Consider the following 14,457-nt stretch of genomic DNA (forward strand, 5'->3'; position numbering starts at 1 on the left):
TGCAAATATATCATAACCTGTCGCAGGATGGGTTAAACATGGGACAAGAATATTGAAGAATGTTAAACAGAACATCTAATTTAATTTTATATTAAAGTTAATAAGCTACACTTCAAAACAAATTTCCATATAAAATAATAACTGACCATGAAAACATATTGTTTTGATGGTGCAGGTATTACATTGACTTGAAAAATGTTACCCCTTCTTAGCAATGCAGAAATGGATATTAAGTATCATTTATTGTCTCATGTTATATGGACACACGAAACTGACCAGGTGAGTGGTCAAGGTCAATATTCCCCAAATTGTTGACAAAAATTGATACAGTACACAGTATTGAAATATATCATATTTCAATTCGAGTGAATTTTCTTCTTCTTCTTCTACTACTACTACTACTACTACTACTACTACTACTACTACTACTACTACTACTACTACTACTACTACTACTACTACTACTACTACTACTACTACTACTTCTTCTTCTTCTTCTTCCACTACTACTACTACTACTTCTTCTTCTTCTTCTTCCACTACTACTACTACTACTTCTTCTTCTACTACTACTACTTCTTCTTCTAATACTTCTTCTTCCACTACTACTACTACTACTTCTTCTTCTACTACTACTGCTACTTCTTCTTCTTCTTCTACTACTACTACTTCTTCTTCTACTACTACTACTTCTTCTTCTAATACTTCTTCTTCCACTACTACTACTACTACTTCTTCTTCTACTACTACTGCTACTTCTTCTTCTTCTTCTACTACTACTACTTCTTCTTCTAATACTTCTTCTTCCACTACTACTACTACTACTTCTTCTTCTACTACTACTACTTCTTCTTCTAATACTTCTTCTTCCACTACTACTACTACTACTTCTTCTTCTTCTACTACTACTACTTCTTCTTCTTCTTCTACTACTACTTCTTCTTCTTCTACTACTACTTCTTCTTCTTCTAATACTTCTTCTTCCACTACTACTACTACTACTTCTTCTTCTTCCACTACTACTCCTGCTACTTCTTCTTCTTCTTCTACTACTACTACTTCTTCTTCTACTACTACTACTTCTTCTTCTACTACTACTACTTCTTCTTCTACTACTACTTCTTCTTCTTCTACTACTACTTCTTCTTCTACTACTACTTCTTCTTCTACTACTACTTCTTCTTCTACTACTACTACTTCTTCTACTACTACTTCTTCTTCTTCTACTACTACTTCTTCTTCTACTACTACTTCTTCTTCCACTACTACTTCTTCTTCCACTACTACTCCTGCTACTTCTTCTTCTACTACTACTTCTTCTTCTACTACTTCTTCTTCCACTACTTCTTCTTCCACTACTTCTTCTTCTTCTTCTACTACTACTACTTCTTCTTCTACTACTACTCCTGCTACTTCTTCTTCTTCTACTACTACTTCTTCTTCCACTACTACTCCTGCTACTTCTTCTTCTTCTTCTACTACTACTACTTCTTCTTCTACTACTACTACTTCTTCTTCTACTACTACTTCTTCTTCTACTACTACTCCTGCTACTTCTTCTTCTTCTACTACTACTTCTTCTTCTTCTACTACTTCTTCTTCTTCCACTACTTCTTCTTCTTCTTCTACTACTACTACTTCTTCTTCTACTACTACTACTTCTTCTTCTTCTACTACTACTTCTTCTTCTTCTACTACTACTTCTTCTTCTTCCACTACTACTCCTGCTACTTCTTCTTTGTCTTCTACTACTTCTTCTTCCACTACTACTCCTGCTACTTCTTCTTCCACTACTACTCCTGCTACTTCTTCTTCTTCTACTACTACTACTTCTTCTTCTACTACTACTACTTCTTCTTCTACTACTACTTCTTCTTCTACTACTACTCCTGCTACTTCTTCTTCTTCTACTACTACTTCTTCTTCCACTACTACTCCTGCTACTTCTTCTTCTTCTACTACTACTTCTTCTTCTTCTACTACTACTTCTTCTTCCACTACTTCTTCTTCTTCCACTACTACTCCTGCTACTTCTTCTTTGTCTTCTACTACTTCTTCTTCTACTACTACTTCTTCTACTACTACTTCTTCTTCTACTACTACTTCTTCTTCTTCTACTACTACTTCTTCTTCCACTACTACTCCTGCTACTTCTTCTTCTACTACTACTTCTTCTTCTACTACTACTTCTTCTACTACTACTACTTCTTCTACTTCTTCTTCTTCTTCCACTACTTCTTCTTCTTCCACTACTTCTTCTTTGTCTTCTACTACTTCTTCTACTACTACTTCTTCTTCTACTTCTTCTTCTTCTTCCACTACTACTCCTGCTACTTCTTCTTCTTCTTCTACTACTACTACTACTTCTTCTACTACTACTACTTCTTCTTCTACTACTACTTCTTCTTCTACTTCTTCTTTTTCTTCTACTACTACTACTACTTCTTCTACTACTACTACTTCTTCTTCTACTACTACTTCTTCTTCTACTTCTTCTTTTTCTTCTACTACTACTTCTTCTTCTACTACTACTTCTTCTTCTACTTCTTCTTTTTCTTCTACTACTTCTTCTACTACTTCTTCTTCTTCTTCTACTACTACTATTTCTTCTTCTTCTACTTCTCCTTCTTCTTCTGCTACTTCTTCTTCTACTACTACTACTGTTTCTTCTTCTTCTTCTACTACTACTACTACTCATGCTTGCCATAAAAGGCGACTATGCTTGTCGTAAGAGGCGACTAACGGGATCGGGTGGTCAGGCTCGCTGACTTGGTTGACACATGTCATCGGTTCCCAATTGCGCAGATCGATGCTCATACTGTTGATCACTGGATTGTCTGGTCCAGACTCGGTTATTTACAGACTGCAGCCATATTGCTGGAATATTGCTGAGTGCGGCGTAAAACTAAACTCACTCACTCTACTACTACTACTTCTTCTAATACTTCTTCTTCTACTTCTTCTTTTATTTCTTCATCTTCTACTACTTCCTCTTCTTCTACTACTTCTACTACTACTATTTCTTTTTCTACTACTTCTTCTTCCTCTACATCTTCTACTACTTCTACTTTCTCTTCTTCTACTTCTTCTTCTTCGGCTTGTTGCCTTCATAAAGCGCTTTGTCTAACGGTTTCGACGATAGATGTTTCTCCTTTGAGTGCATTTGAGTCAATACACATTTTCATTGCTGCAGGTTAGGGTAGGTGTCAGGGTCATTTCGTGTTTCAGAAAGGATTATGTGAACCTTTCTCAGCAATGAGAAAACACATGTAGTTTGTACGTGACAAAAAGCTTAAATAGCTCGCAAAGCCTAGTCGATCGGTAGAAATACATGTCACAGTCATGACCCTTAAGATGAATGTAAACAAATGTGTACATATGACTACAACGAAAATTACTACATGTATTTGTCACTTTTAAGAGGCCACATAGTGTTATGTATGGTTCAGATTATGTCTTCCTAAATGCCGCAAACACTGCGCGCATTTGATTGGTTGGTCGTTTTGCAAGGAAGACGGCTATCTGTTACTAGATCATAGGCCATCACTAATGTAGCGCTAAACCCCACGTCGTATGCACATATTGCACAGTACATGCATTATCCGGATAAGCCAGATTGACTGTGACGAAGCGTTCGTACACTTGGTGTATCTCTATGTAGACTAGGAATATGTAAAACACATGCCAAGAGTTGGTTGAAGGTACGTAATATTATTATTAGCCTCTTGATGTGATATTTGTTTGAATATCTGTGTAAACCTGTGTCAACCTGATTTGGCATTTCATGCCTTTGCATCATGTATATGAAATACCACGTTGTCGAGATTGCCATCAAGTTGCCGAACGTTGTCTATTAAATGTATATGTTGTATGTTCCTGATCCTGGTTAGGTCGCTTTTGAAATGTATGACACAATGATTCTCGTAAGAGTATTCTTGTGTACTCGGGGTGACGGTGTTCGTGTCAAAATGCCATCCATCCACCAATCTTCCGAACAGTATCAGTGAAGCCGTTCGGAAAAGACTCTTCATCGACCCGATTAAAATGACTGGTATGTGTCTCAAACTGTTTTCGTAACACTATCTTTACTGAAGCTAAATACCAGGTTCAAAATGGCGTACTGTGACGAACTCTGCCATTGATATGCAGATCAACAATACTGGATACACTTGTTGTAACGAGCAAATTTCGCGACTTAAGTTTCATTGCGGTTATCGTTTGAACTAAATGTTAAAGTTTGTATGTCTGTGTATGCCATATTTTAACTAACTACTGTATTTCAACTGATCTGCATGAGTGATGAAACGATTAGACAACACCCAACCCAAGACCCTACCAAGTTTCTCATAATAATAACGCACTGATGGTCCACGATACACATCCACTAGTATAAGCGTTAGGGTGTGTGGACTGACTCACTGTGTCCCAACCAGTGTGCCAGCCTATAATTCAATTTCTTCTGGGTAACCAGAAGCATATAAGAGTCCCTTTTACTTACTGAAAAATGTTTTTAACTCATTTCATCTAGTTATGATCCTGGTTTTTTTGTTCGACCAAGTTGATTAACGGCGGTCTTGCTCCTCTTTCATCTTGTTTGTCATCATGATTTACACGTAGTGCTGTCTATGGGATAAGCCATCTGAGATTCTGTAAGTTTGTGTGGAGGTATTTTCATAAAACTCTATTAGTCTAAATATCTAAAAAAAACATTTTGCAACCGAATTTATGTGGCATGCAATATGGTATATTTCTAAATTACAACCTATATTGACAACGTTTTTATGAATGTGTATCAGTTCACTAATGTTCGGGCCACAATGGCTCATAGTATCATGACCCTGTGCTGAAATTTTGACATTTCCGAACACATACAAAGTACAGAGAGAGAGAGAGAGAGAGTACGCACACAATACGCACACACACACACACACACACACACACACACACACACACACACACACACACACACTCACTCACAAAGAACGCACACATAAAGAACACAGAAAGCACACACAACCTGACACAAACACACACTAAACACCGCTTTTGTACTTTTGTTGTGAAATAACTTAATGTTAGTATCAATTACTCAGAATTTGCATCCATGTAGATTGTATGACAATAGTAAGAAAACAAATTAAGCTGACATTAGCACAATGTTTCAGAAATGACCTCTAAAGAAGTGATAGTATATATAGGTTTAGACTTGACATATTTCCTCAAAGACCCGCTTCTCGGAACAGATTACACCGGCATTCCTAGAATAGCCTTATCTAGTTTTGTTCAGGACGTGTACGTCATGTAAATGACACAACGCTCATTGGGAACTCAAAGCACAAGATGAACATATTAACAGATTGCATTGGATGACTTCAGGTATACCTAACCTGACATTGTTATCATTTTGATATCATGCCCCCACACCAATACCGCTTTGACACCGTAACTCGTCCGGGATGTCGTTAACTTCATATGTCAACAAAGGCGTCCTCTTTTCGAACGTAATATGTCCTGTTTCATATTTCAACAATACATTGTAATTTGCACCTGTAAATGTGATATTGCACAACATTAAGTCACGGTACAGGTTGCAACTAGAACGGATTCAATGCAAGAGACTCAGTTGTATATTACAGTTTCTAACACTTGGTACTCCAACATTTACATATTTGAGCTCATATTAAAACCAGTATTTTTAAACAAATCCTAGGGTTCGTGGAAGTTAAAATTTAGTCAAGCTCGTTGGATGATCAATAATTTAATGCCCGTGTAGACTCTTAGTATCAACATGAGTTATTACCCTTGATTCACTATTTATTCCTCACACTGTCATCCCTTTCATTATGTCGCAACATTTCATAATGACTACATGTAATGACAGCAACAGGCCTTCTATTACCTAACCCCCTCTGTTACAGACAGCCACGGACCTTCCATTACCTAACCCCCTCTGTTACAAAACGTCTACGTGATACAGGGATTGGTGAAAGCAGTAAACAAGTAGGAAAGGAACAAAGCTCTATAGGCATGGACAGTTTGTTTACAGTCTTATTAGAGGTAAGTACAGCGGCACTTTGCTTCCTCGATGACATAGGTACGACAATATCATTTTGATTTATGAAATTATGACTGTGCTGATTTGAAATATGAGCGATGTGGCCACTTATTCAATTTTTTTCGGGTACAACAACCCACGATCGCGAAACTTGGGCATTAGCATGAACCGTATTTCACATATCAATACAAGAAAGTAGGTGCATTAATCAAACACTTAAAACGAACTTGAGACACTGACCACGGACACAAAAATGATACACAGTCTCGGTTTGAAGTATATAGTATTACAAACTTTCCTTGCTGAGAATGTACAACAATAGATAATTTATAGATACACAGCCGTATATTGTTATTATAATTATGTCCCTGTTGGTGGTGGTGGTGATTGTCTCTACGTAAGCTCTATTTTTGTCGTATTTTACGGGGTACCGTAATTACCGTAGGTAATTTAAAGACACACAGCAGTATATTGTTATCATAATTATGTCCCTGTTGGTGGTGGTGGTGATTGTCTCTACGTAAGCTCTATTTTTAACTCTTACGTCAGCTTTATGAACAGTCACATACCGTATTTTACCGTATTTCATATATTAATTCAAGGAAGTAGTAGTATTGAGAAGACTAACACTATACATGAGCCATAGATCCATTGACCGCAGATGCAAACATGCTACACACTCTCAAACTGAAACATTGTTAAAACTTTCCATGCTGAACAACTATATGTAGATTGTGGACGATTTTATAATTATTATGTTACAAATATGGTGTACTGCTTATCCATCTAGATAAGCTTTATGTTAACACTATCAAGTGACTGTATCACGTTTATGAAAAGTCACAAGTCCACCCCACTTATATAAAGTGTTACTTGCAAGTTCCCAGGAAAAAACATACCCACTGATAGTAGATGATGAATATTCATAATTACTGCTTGTGGTTGTCAAGACACATCATACTTCTACAAATGTGTTGGTAATATAATCACAGATGACTTCTCTGTTTTAGACAGTAACAAACCTCCTCACATATTCAAATATGGATAATAGTATCGTGAACAACCCACTACCAACTAGGAACATGAAGTCTGAATATTTTTTTCTTAATTTTTTGTTAACATTCGGGACTAAATCCTGATTTTGAATTTCTGTATGTATGTATGTATGTATGTATGTATGTATGTATGTATGTATGTATGTATGTATGTATGTATGTATGTATGTATGTATGTATGCATGCATGTGTGTATGTATCTACGTATCTATGTATGTATCTATGTATCCATCTATCTCTGCATCTATGTATGCATCTATGCATCTATATATGTATCTATGTATCTATGAATATTTCATTTTCAGATTCGGGATTAAAATCTTAAAAACACCCAAACCTACATTTTTCCATATTTCAGCCTCAACTTTGATTTTTCTTCATATTGGGGTTTCGGCATTTGAATCCCGAATCTGAATATTTTTTCAGATTCGGGATTCAAATGCCGAATCTGAATATTTTGTTCAGATTCGGAGCTATGAGCGACAGTGTCAATATACATTATCTCACCCCCTTCTAAAGTACTAGGGGCTGCTAGTAAACCTGGGTATCGTAAAAACATGAACACCCAAACCTGCATTTTTCCATATTTCAGCCTCAACTTTGATTTTTCTTCATACTGGGGTTTCGGCATTTCAATCCCGAATCTGAAGCTGTGCAATAGTTAAAGTGCTGCTCCGTCACTCTGGTGATGGCTGAATTCCATTAATGGTTCTTTACTGAAACGTTCCGGTGTGTAGTGTTGTGCATACGGTTGCTAGTACATCCACACGTGCCCTGTTTGTGCTCCACGAAGCGATGCTGGAACCAGTCTCTGTATGCACAGTCACACAAGCCTTAACGCTCTTGAGACCCATCGGTTACCCTAATCTTGTTTAGGCGGCCAGTCAAAGCGTGTGGTTAGAGTTGCACCCAAATACTTCCAAGGACGTGTAATGGATATGTCCTGGGCTCCGAGGATTGGGGTGTACCACACGCACACACACACGCACACACACATACACGCCATTCCCCAAACGAAAATCCTTATCCACCCCTGGTTGCGCCCAAACACCTCCGAGGAGCCGTAGGTAAGGGCTGAGCGCAAGGTTGAATATAAAGCGGACGTACCATCCTGGAAAGTGCGTCCCTCCATTAGAGGTACTACCCCTCCCTGGCATAAGTGACAATCCATTCAGTCCATACACTTATGCCATACTCTTCATTCACATTCACACACAACACTTATCGTGTTTACAATGACAATAACCTATTTTCCCCAATTACATTGTCCTTCTCAGCATCCCGCAACTCTCAATCATGATTTCACCAGCAATGGACTCAAGGGTGACATAATTTGTCCTAAGTTTTTATAAGACTGTTGGGATTTAAGCCACACTGGAATCACTCAAGATCACAAAGAGAAAATGTACGCTATTAAATTTATAGTTGAGAATAACTGTAAGTGAAGACATTTCTTGTTATTAAACTTTACACATTTAGTTTTCCCATTGTTTTAGGCATCAGTGTATGCTGTCTTAAGTAGAAGAGTTTTGAATAACAATAGCAGTGAGTTCCAGGGAAGAGCATTTGCATGTGTTTGTCGATAGAGTCGACCAGGACCCACTTGCACAAAGTGATCACGACTATCTTAAGCCTGCGTTGGAGAGTGGGAGTTACAATCACTGTAGCGCTAAGATCACGTTGTGCAAGTGTGCCCAGAAAGGTTTAAGTTGTCCACTGTATGTAGGCCTCCTCATTACGTAGCACCCAAAACTAGGTGGGTTGCCCACATATGCCATTTACCACTGATGTGCACGTCCCAGTCTAGATGATATGTACTCTGACACAATATTTCCTGATCCCTGGGTTTCAGGGCTTTAAGTTCCCACTTAATATATTTGGGTTTCTCTCTTTAGAAAAAAATATATAAGCAACATTAATACACATGACACTTTCAAAATAGACGTCGCAGCTAAACCTTACGTAAAGTTACATTGGTTTTATGTGAAGAAGAAATTGCAAGATTATGTGTTTTTAGTCTATTTCATCGAAATCTCACCTACGACGAAAGGTGAAAGCTGAGGTCTGTCTCCACTACGTATGGTGAGGTGTCAAAAACGCTCCGCGGTAGGGGCCGTGTGCTGTGATATGTGCCTGCAATATGTGTCTACAATCTCCCATACACGATTTGTTGACTTATCACTTATCGCATGTTCCAGTGCCGTCCTTGTCGTTAACGTTGCCGGTTCCGGAGATGAAGTACCTGGATCTGACGGTCTTCAACGGGCATGAACAACCCTAGTCTCTCGCTTCCCTTGTCCAACCTGTTTGACGCAACAGCTGCATTAACAAGATGAAAGTTATGCGCGCGCATCCTAACCTAGCGAGACCTGTACATCGAAGGCATGAACGTTGCTGAGTGCGACGGTAAATTATGTTCGTTTAAGCAAATCCTAATTCAACAAAACGGTTGTTGTAGAACAAGTGTATTGTAAGAGATTACTTTCAGCTTCCCGAGCTTAATATAAGCGCAAAGTTTATGCTCCATTTCAATATACAGATATCATACAAATTAATTACATAGCTGTCATTCAGACGCACATACAGTGTTCTTTTTCTGTAATATTGAGTTGTATTCCTCTTGTGTTTACTCTTCCCGAGGGTAGATGTAAAAACTTTTTAAAAAATTATTCTTTTCAACTTCAGATGTTATTCTAAGACGTAAAGGCTAAAGGTATATCCAGAAAATGGCATCTGTTCCACCGTCCTCACAAGAAGACTCCTCACATGGAAACCTTGCAGGACAGCCTCAACAACCCAACGAACGTTCCTCAATTTCCTCACAAAATCAGTGCGTTTCAGAGGTCTCCGAAAATGGAAATTCCTTAACTGACGAGACAAATCAGTCACCAGATGATAGTACTCTGACGCCAACAATCCAAGCACAAAGGGTACCAGTTGCTGCACACACTGTCAGAGATGCGACCCAACCAAATGGACATGCTGATGCAAAGGAAACCTACAATAGGTTCTTTGAAGAATATTACCCAAATTATAAGGAACGCGTCTACAGAGTGCCTCCTGTACATATTAGTCGTCTCAACTCAAAACAAACAAAGAGCAAGCAAACAGAAAGCCTGCAAGAGTACACTGGATTCCCGTTTCACGTTTATACCAGATCTGAGTCTCATACCATCGGGGACACAGCAGAAGCTCGTGTTAGTGATAGTATTGAATATCTCCTCAATCACTGGGTACCTGAGAATCATCCAGCATTTATAATTACTTCTTTCCAATTTGAAAACTTTTGTAACCAAACAGGTAATCCACCACAGTCAGATGAAAATAGATATACTAACAATTACACTGGAGAGAACGATGCAGCTGTAGCTGCAGAAAAAATTATTTCTGGTGAACATGACATTCTAATTGTTCACTATAAAGTTGGAATGATTGCAATACAGGTGAAAGTCTGCAAATCACATTCAGACCCCAATGCCAGTGTCAAAGAGGCCATTAAACAATTGGAAAGAGACAAGGATTTCATAAAGGCAAACTTTGAAGACCCTGATACTGGTGTGTCATTTAAAGCTATTGTTGCTTTACCTTCCATTTCACTTGGAGAACTGACACAGAAAACACACAAAAACGCATGCAAGAGAATACACAATTATAACAATTGTAAAACATATAGCCATGATTGCCAGCAAGAATGTCTGCAGCGATGTTTACTTGATGACAATCTACCTTCGAAAGACTGTGAAACAGAGACTGAAAATGGCTGCAAGAAAAACAAACTCTGTGAGTGGTGGAAGAGTATCACTAAAGATTCCATAGGGTTCAAATCTTTGGATGACTATAAGCGCGTCGTTGCAAGATACATAGGTTTCAAATCTACAGTTCAGATTCGGGATTTGTCAGAGAGTGTCACAGAGATAGGCAACAGGTGTATGAACATTGTATTAACTCCTCAACAAATTACTGTCCTAGAGAGCACCTTGAAAAGACTTGTCATCCAAGGAGACTATGGAAGTGGAAAGACAGTACTCTTGATACTCAAAGCAAGGATTCTGTTGCGGCAATCAAATAAAAATCGTCTTTGTATAATAAGTATGGGACATTCACCTCTTACTCCAGTCCTGGAGGAATCAATCAAATTTGACATGAATCCAGCGTTGTTTCAAGGTCATGGTCAAGACCCAATTAGAATCAAGTTTCACCAATACGTAAACCAGAGTGAACTGAAACAAATCTTGGCAGAGAGTACGGAAGAGAACAGGCATGTTCTAATTGATGAATTCCCGTCCTATGTGGATATGGATGACGAACTGAAACACTTAATCAAAGATTTTCCGTCTGATCTTTCGTTTTGGTGTATCATGAGTCGTGAAAGAGAAGCATGTTTGACAAAAGGTCTTCAAGATTCTTTCCCTTCTTTTGAAAGAGTTTTCATGGGCAAAGTGCTTAGATGCCCCCCGTCTGTCACAAAGCATCTTCCAACTCGTCCAAGAAATGATCATACTATTCTTAGGTACCCGAAAAACAAAGAAATTGAATCAACTATAAATAACAAAAAAATGACCGAACACTTGATACAGCTTGGTCTACAAACAAATCGTAAAGAGGTCTGTACTGTTTCGCCAAAGCAGTGGATCGCTTGGTCAGACATAGTTGCAATTGTGGATAAAAATCACAAACATAGAGAACATTGCTATGTATTTCTAGATAAGCTGGGCATCCCACTGACCACTCTGACTGATGTTAATGCTTTTATCAAAGAAAACGCTGTTCTGTTTGTCAGCGAACCTGAATCTCCAGGTTTTGTTCGGAGGGAAGTGATTTACTTTGAACCAGATAAAATTGTTGCTAACCCAAAGATGTGTGAATTCCAAGGAGGGCCCCAAACAAAGCATATTAATCACAAAGGTCATGCAGCAGGAGAGTTGCAACAGTGTCAGGAGTGCGAAACAGAATTTAAGAGCATGATTATAGAACTTGGTTTAAAACCACCACAACTGAACGAGCAGATAGTGACACAGCAACACACAACATTAGAGCCGTCATCATTATCAAAATACACTAATGTTCAGGCAGGAGCAGCAGGAATGTCACAAAATCTGCTAGAACAAGCTAAAAACCCTACCCACAAACTCACATATTCAGACATGGTGATCTTGGATGATCGCCATGATCCAGAATGTCCTACGGAACTTTTCTCCAAATGTCTTGCAGTCCCAGTAGTTGACAAGTTGGGTGAGAATCAGTTACTTGATGAGGACGCGTTCGGTTCAGATACACAGGTCTTGTACATGAAACCCCGTCTATTCCAAGGCCTGGAGAGGAAGATTGTGATCATTATCACTAGCGATGACCCACCAATCCGCAGTCCATTGCAAGACAATAATATAGTTGATTATGTTGAGCTTGCTGTGACCAGATGCTCTTCACAGTTAATAGTTGTTCATACCTGAGTATGCTTTGTTTTTAGGTCACATAATTGGCATATTGGTACCGCTCAGTGGGTGTTTACTATTCCTTCATATCTCTCTATATATTAAGAGACCATGACCCCTTCAAAAATTCATAAAAGTATTCTACCCATCAAAACACTTAGTTAAAGCACTTGATGTATATCTGTGGTTACATGTCTCCACTTACTTAGGGGAAACCACTGCAAACCTATAGCAAATGAACTACTCGAGGATCATACATCAAATTGCTGTTAAGCATGTGTACACATCGTGCATATGAATAGCTGCGTTTAGGGGGTAAAGTATTGTTAAGAATTCACCGAATTTCATCATTTATTGAACTCGTGACAAAACATTTTAAACATTATGAACTCGCATCAGTGTAAACAGTTCCCTTTACAATCTGGAATATTTTGCAAAATCTATTTTGGAACAGTTGACTGAAGTAAGTGGGTACAGTTACACTAGTGAGTCTAAACTATTGATGGCTAGAAAATACCGCTCCTTCCCGTTTACTTTCTTCTCCTCCTTGCCAATTAGTGATAAGTAAATACAGTACCTATAAATCCTTATTCACAGACTGATCCAAGGATGATGGGGCTGTGGCTTGTGCCACAGTCACTGGGTCCAAGACAATCTCTTCCATATTACCGGACGACAGCTCTTTTTCACAGCTGAAGCAAACGCTGTATTAACCGCTCTTAAATACATTGAAAGACACCCAAAACATAAACAATATATAATCTATTCAGACTCTCTTTCTTACCTTCAGGTGATTAAAACATTTCTTGTAAACATCCACTTTTAATTGAAGTTATTGAATTGTATAGTGATCTTGCTACTCGCCAATACGACATCGTCTTTTGTTGGTTACCCAGCCACGTAGGAATTTCTGGGAACACTATGGTCAGTTTTGCTGCCAAGGCAGCACTCAACAAATCTGTGACACCACTTCTTATTCCATACTCCGGTTACAAAGCTAGTATTAGATCTTACATCCGCGATCTGATGCAAAAGAAATGGGACACCCAAGTAGGTATAAATAAATTGCATGGAATAAAACCGTATATTGTTTACACCTACATGGGCTGTCAGTCCAGATTTGAAGAGGTTATTTTGCGACGATGTCGTATTGGCCATACCAGATATACCCATGCAAAAAGTGTGTGAGTCCTCCGTTTTGTATCCCTTGTGATGAGAGAGTCACTGTGAAGCATATCCTGCTTGGCTGTGTTGAATTCTCCGTCACAAGGGTTAAATATTTCAATATCAAAACTCTTTTTACCAGTGTTAGTTCTCATTTAATTATTTTTTTTTTAAAGAAATTGATTTCATGATTGAATTTTTATTAATATGTGTTGTACATAGATGTATTTTAATGCTTGGTATTATAAATTGGCAACTGATATTGTTGGTGGTGTATCCTCAAAGGGGGTTAAAGTATCGTAAAATTATTGTTCTTCTGAGAGGGTATGTAAACCCAAAACGTTCAATTTTGCTAAAGATTCGTTTTGTTACTAAATATTTTGATTAAAGAAATGCGTTTCCAAATGTGAAATCTTCAATTTTACACCCCACCACCAAGTCTCATCTGTTTGACAGTTACATCCCTACATTAATATCCGTAACAGAAAAACCTATTGTTACAGTGTTTCAAACAAGCATATAGAATCAGAACACGTTAACATTGTCAAAAAGATCATAAGTGAGGGTTATTTACTTTATATCACGATCTATCAAATGTTCATCCATGATCCTGACAATAAAGCAAAGCATAAGACTTGTTCTGAACATCACCTGTTTGAGTCAAATAAAAAGGATATGTTGAGTGTTGAATTAATCATTCGACACAAGTATATACTTCATTTCACCAAATGAACATATGTATTTAATGACT

General features: G+C 38.1%; 1 protein-coding gene across 1 annotated transcript; it reads left to right on the forward strand.

Moving 5' to 3' along the window:
- Positions 1–3,511: 3,511 nt before the first annotated feature.
- LOC137291252 (uncharacterized) lies at positions 3,512–13,357 on the forward strand. The gene is made up of 4 exons (XM_067822552.1): positions 3,512–3,701; positions 5,919–6,057; positions 9,309–9,516; positions 9,796–13,357. The coding sequence occupies exon 4, from the start codon at positions 9,837–9,839 to the stop codon at positions 12,558–12,560; it is 2,724 nt and encodes a 907-aa protein (XP_067678653.1). The 5' UTR covers positions 3,512–3,701; positions 5,919–6,057; positions 9,309–9,516; positions 9,796–9,836; the 3' UTR covers positions 12,561–13,357.
- The last annotated feature ends 1,100 nt before the right edge of the window (positions 13,358–14,457 follow it).

This window comes from Haliotis asinina, chromosome 7 (genome assembly GCF_037392515.1).
Source record: "Haliotis asinina isolate JCU_RB_2024 chromosome 7, JCU_Hal_asi_v2, whole genome shotgun sequence".
NCBI classification, from domain to species: domain Eukaryota; kingdom Metazoa; phylum Mollusca; class Gastropoda; order Lepetellida; family Haliotidae; genus Haliotis; species Haliotis asinina.

Excerpts from the sequence above, each read along its gene's own strand:
- LOC137291252 (XM_067822552.1), top strand. The coding sequence starts at position 9,837 with ATGGCATCTGTTCCACCGTCCTCACAAGAAGACTCCTCACATGGAAAC.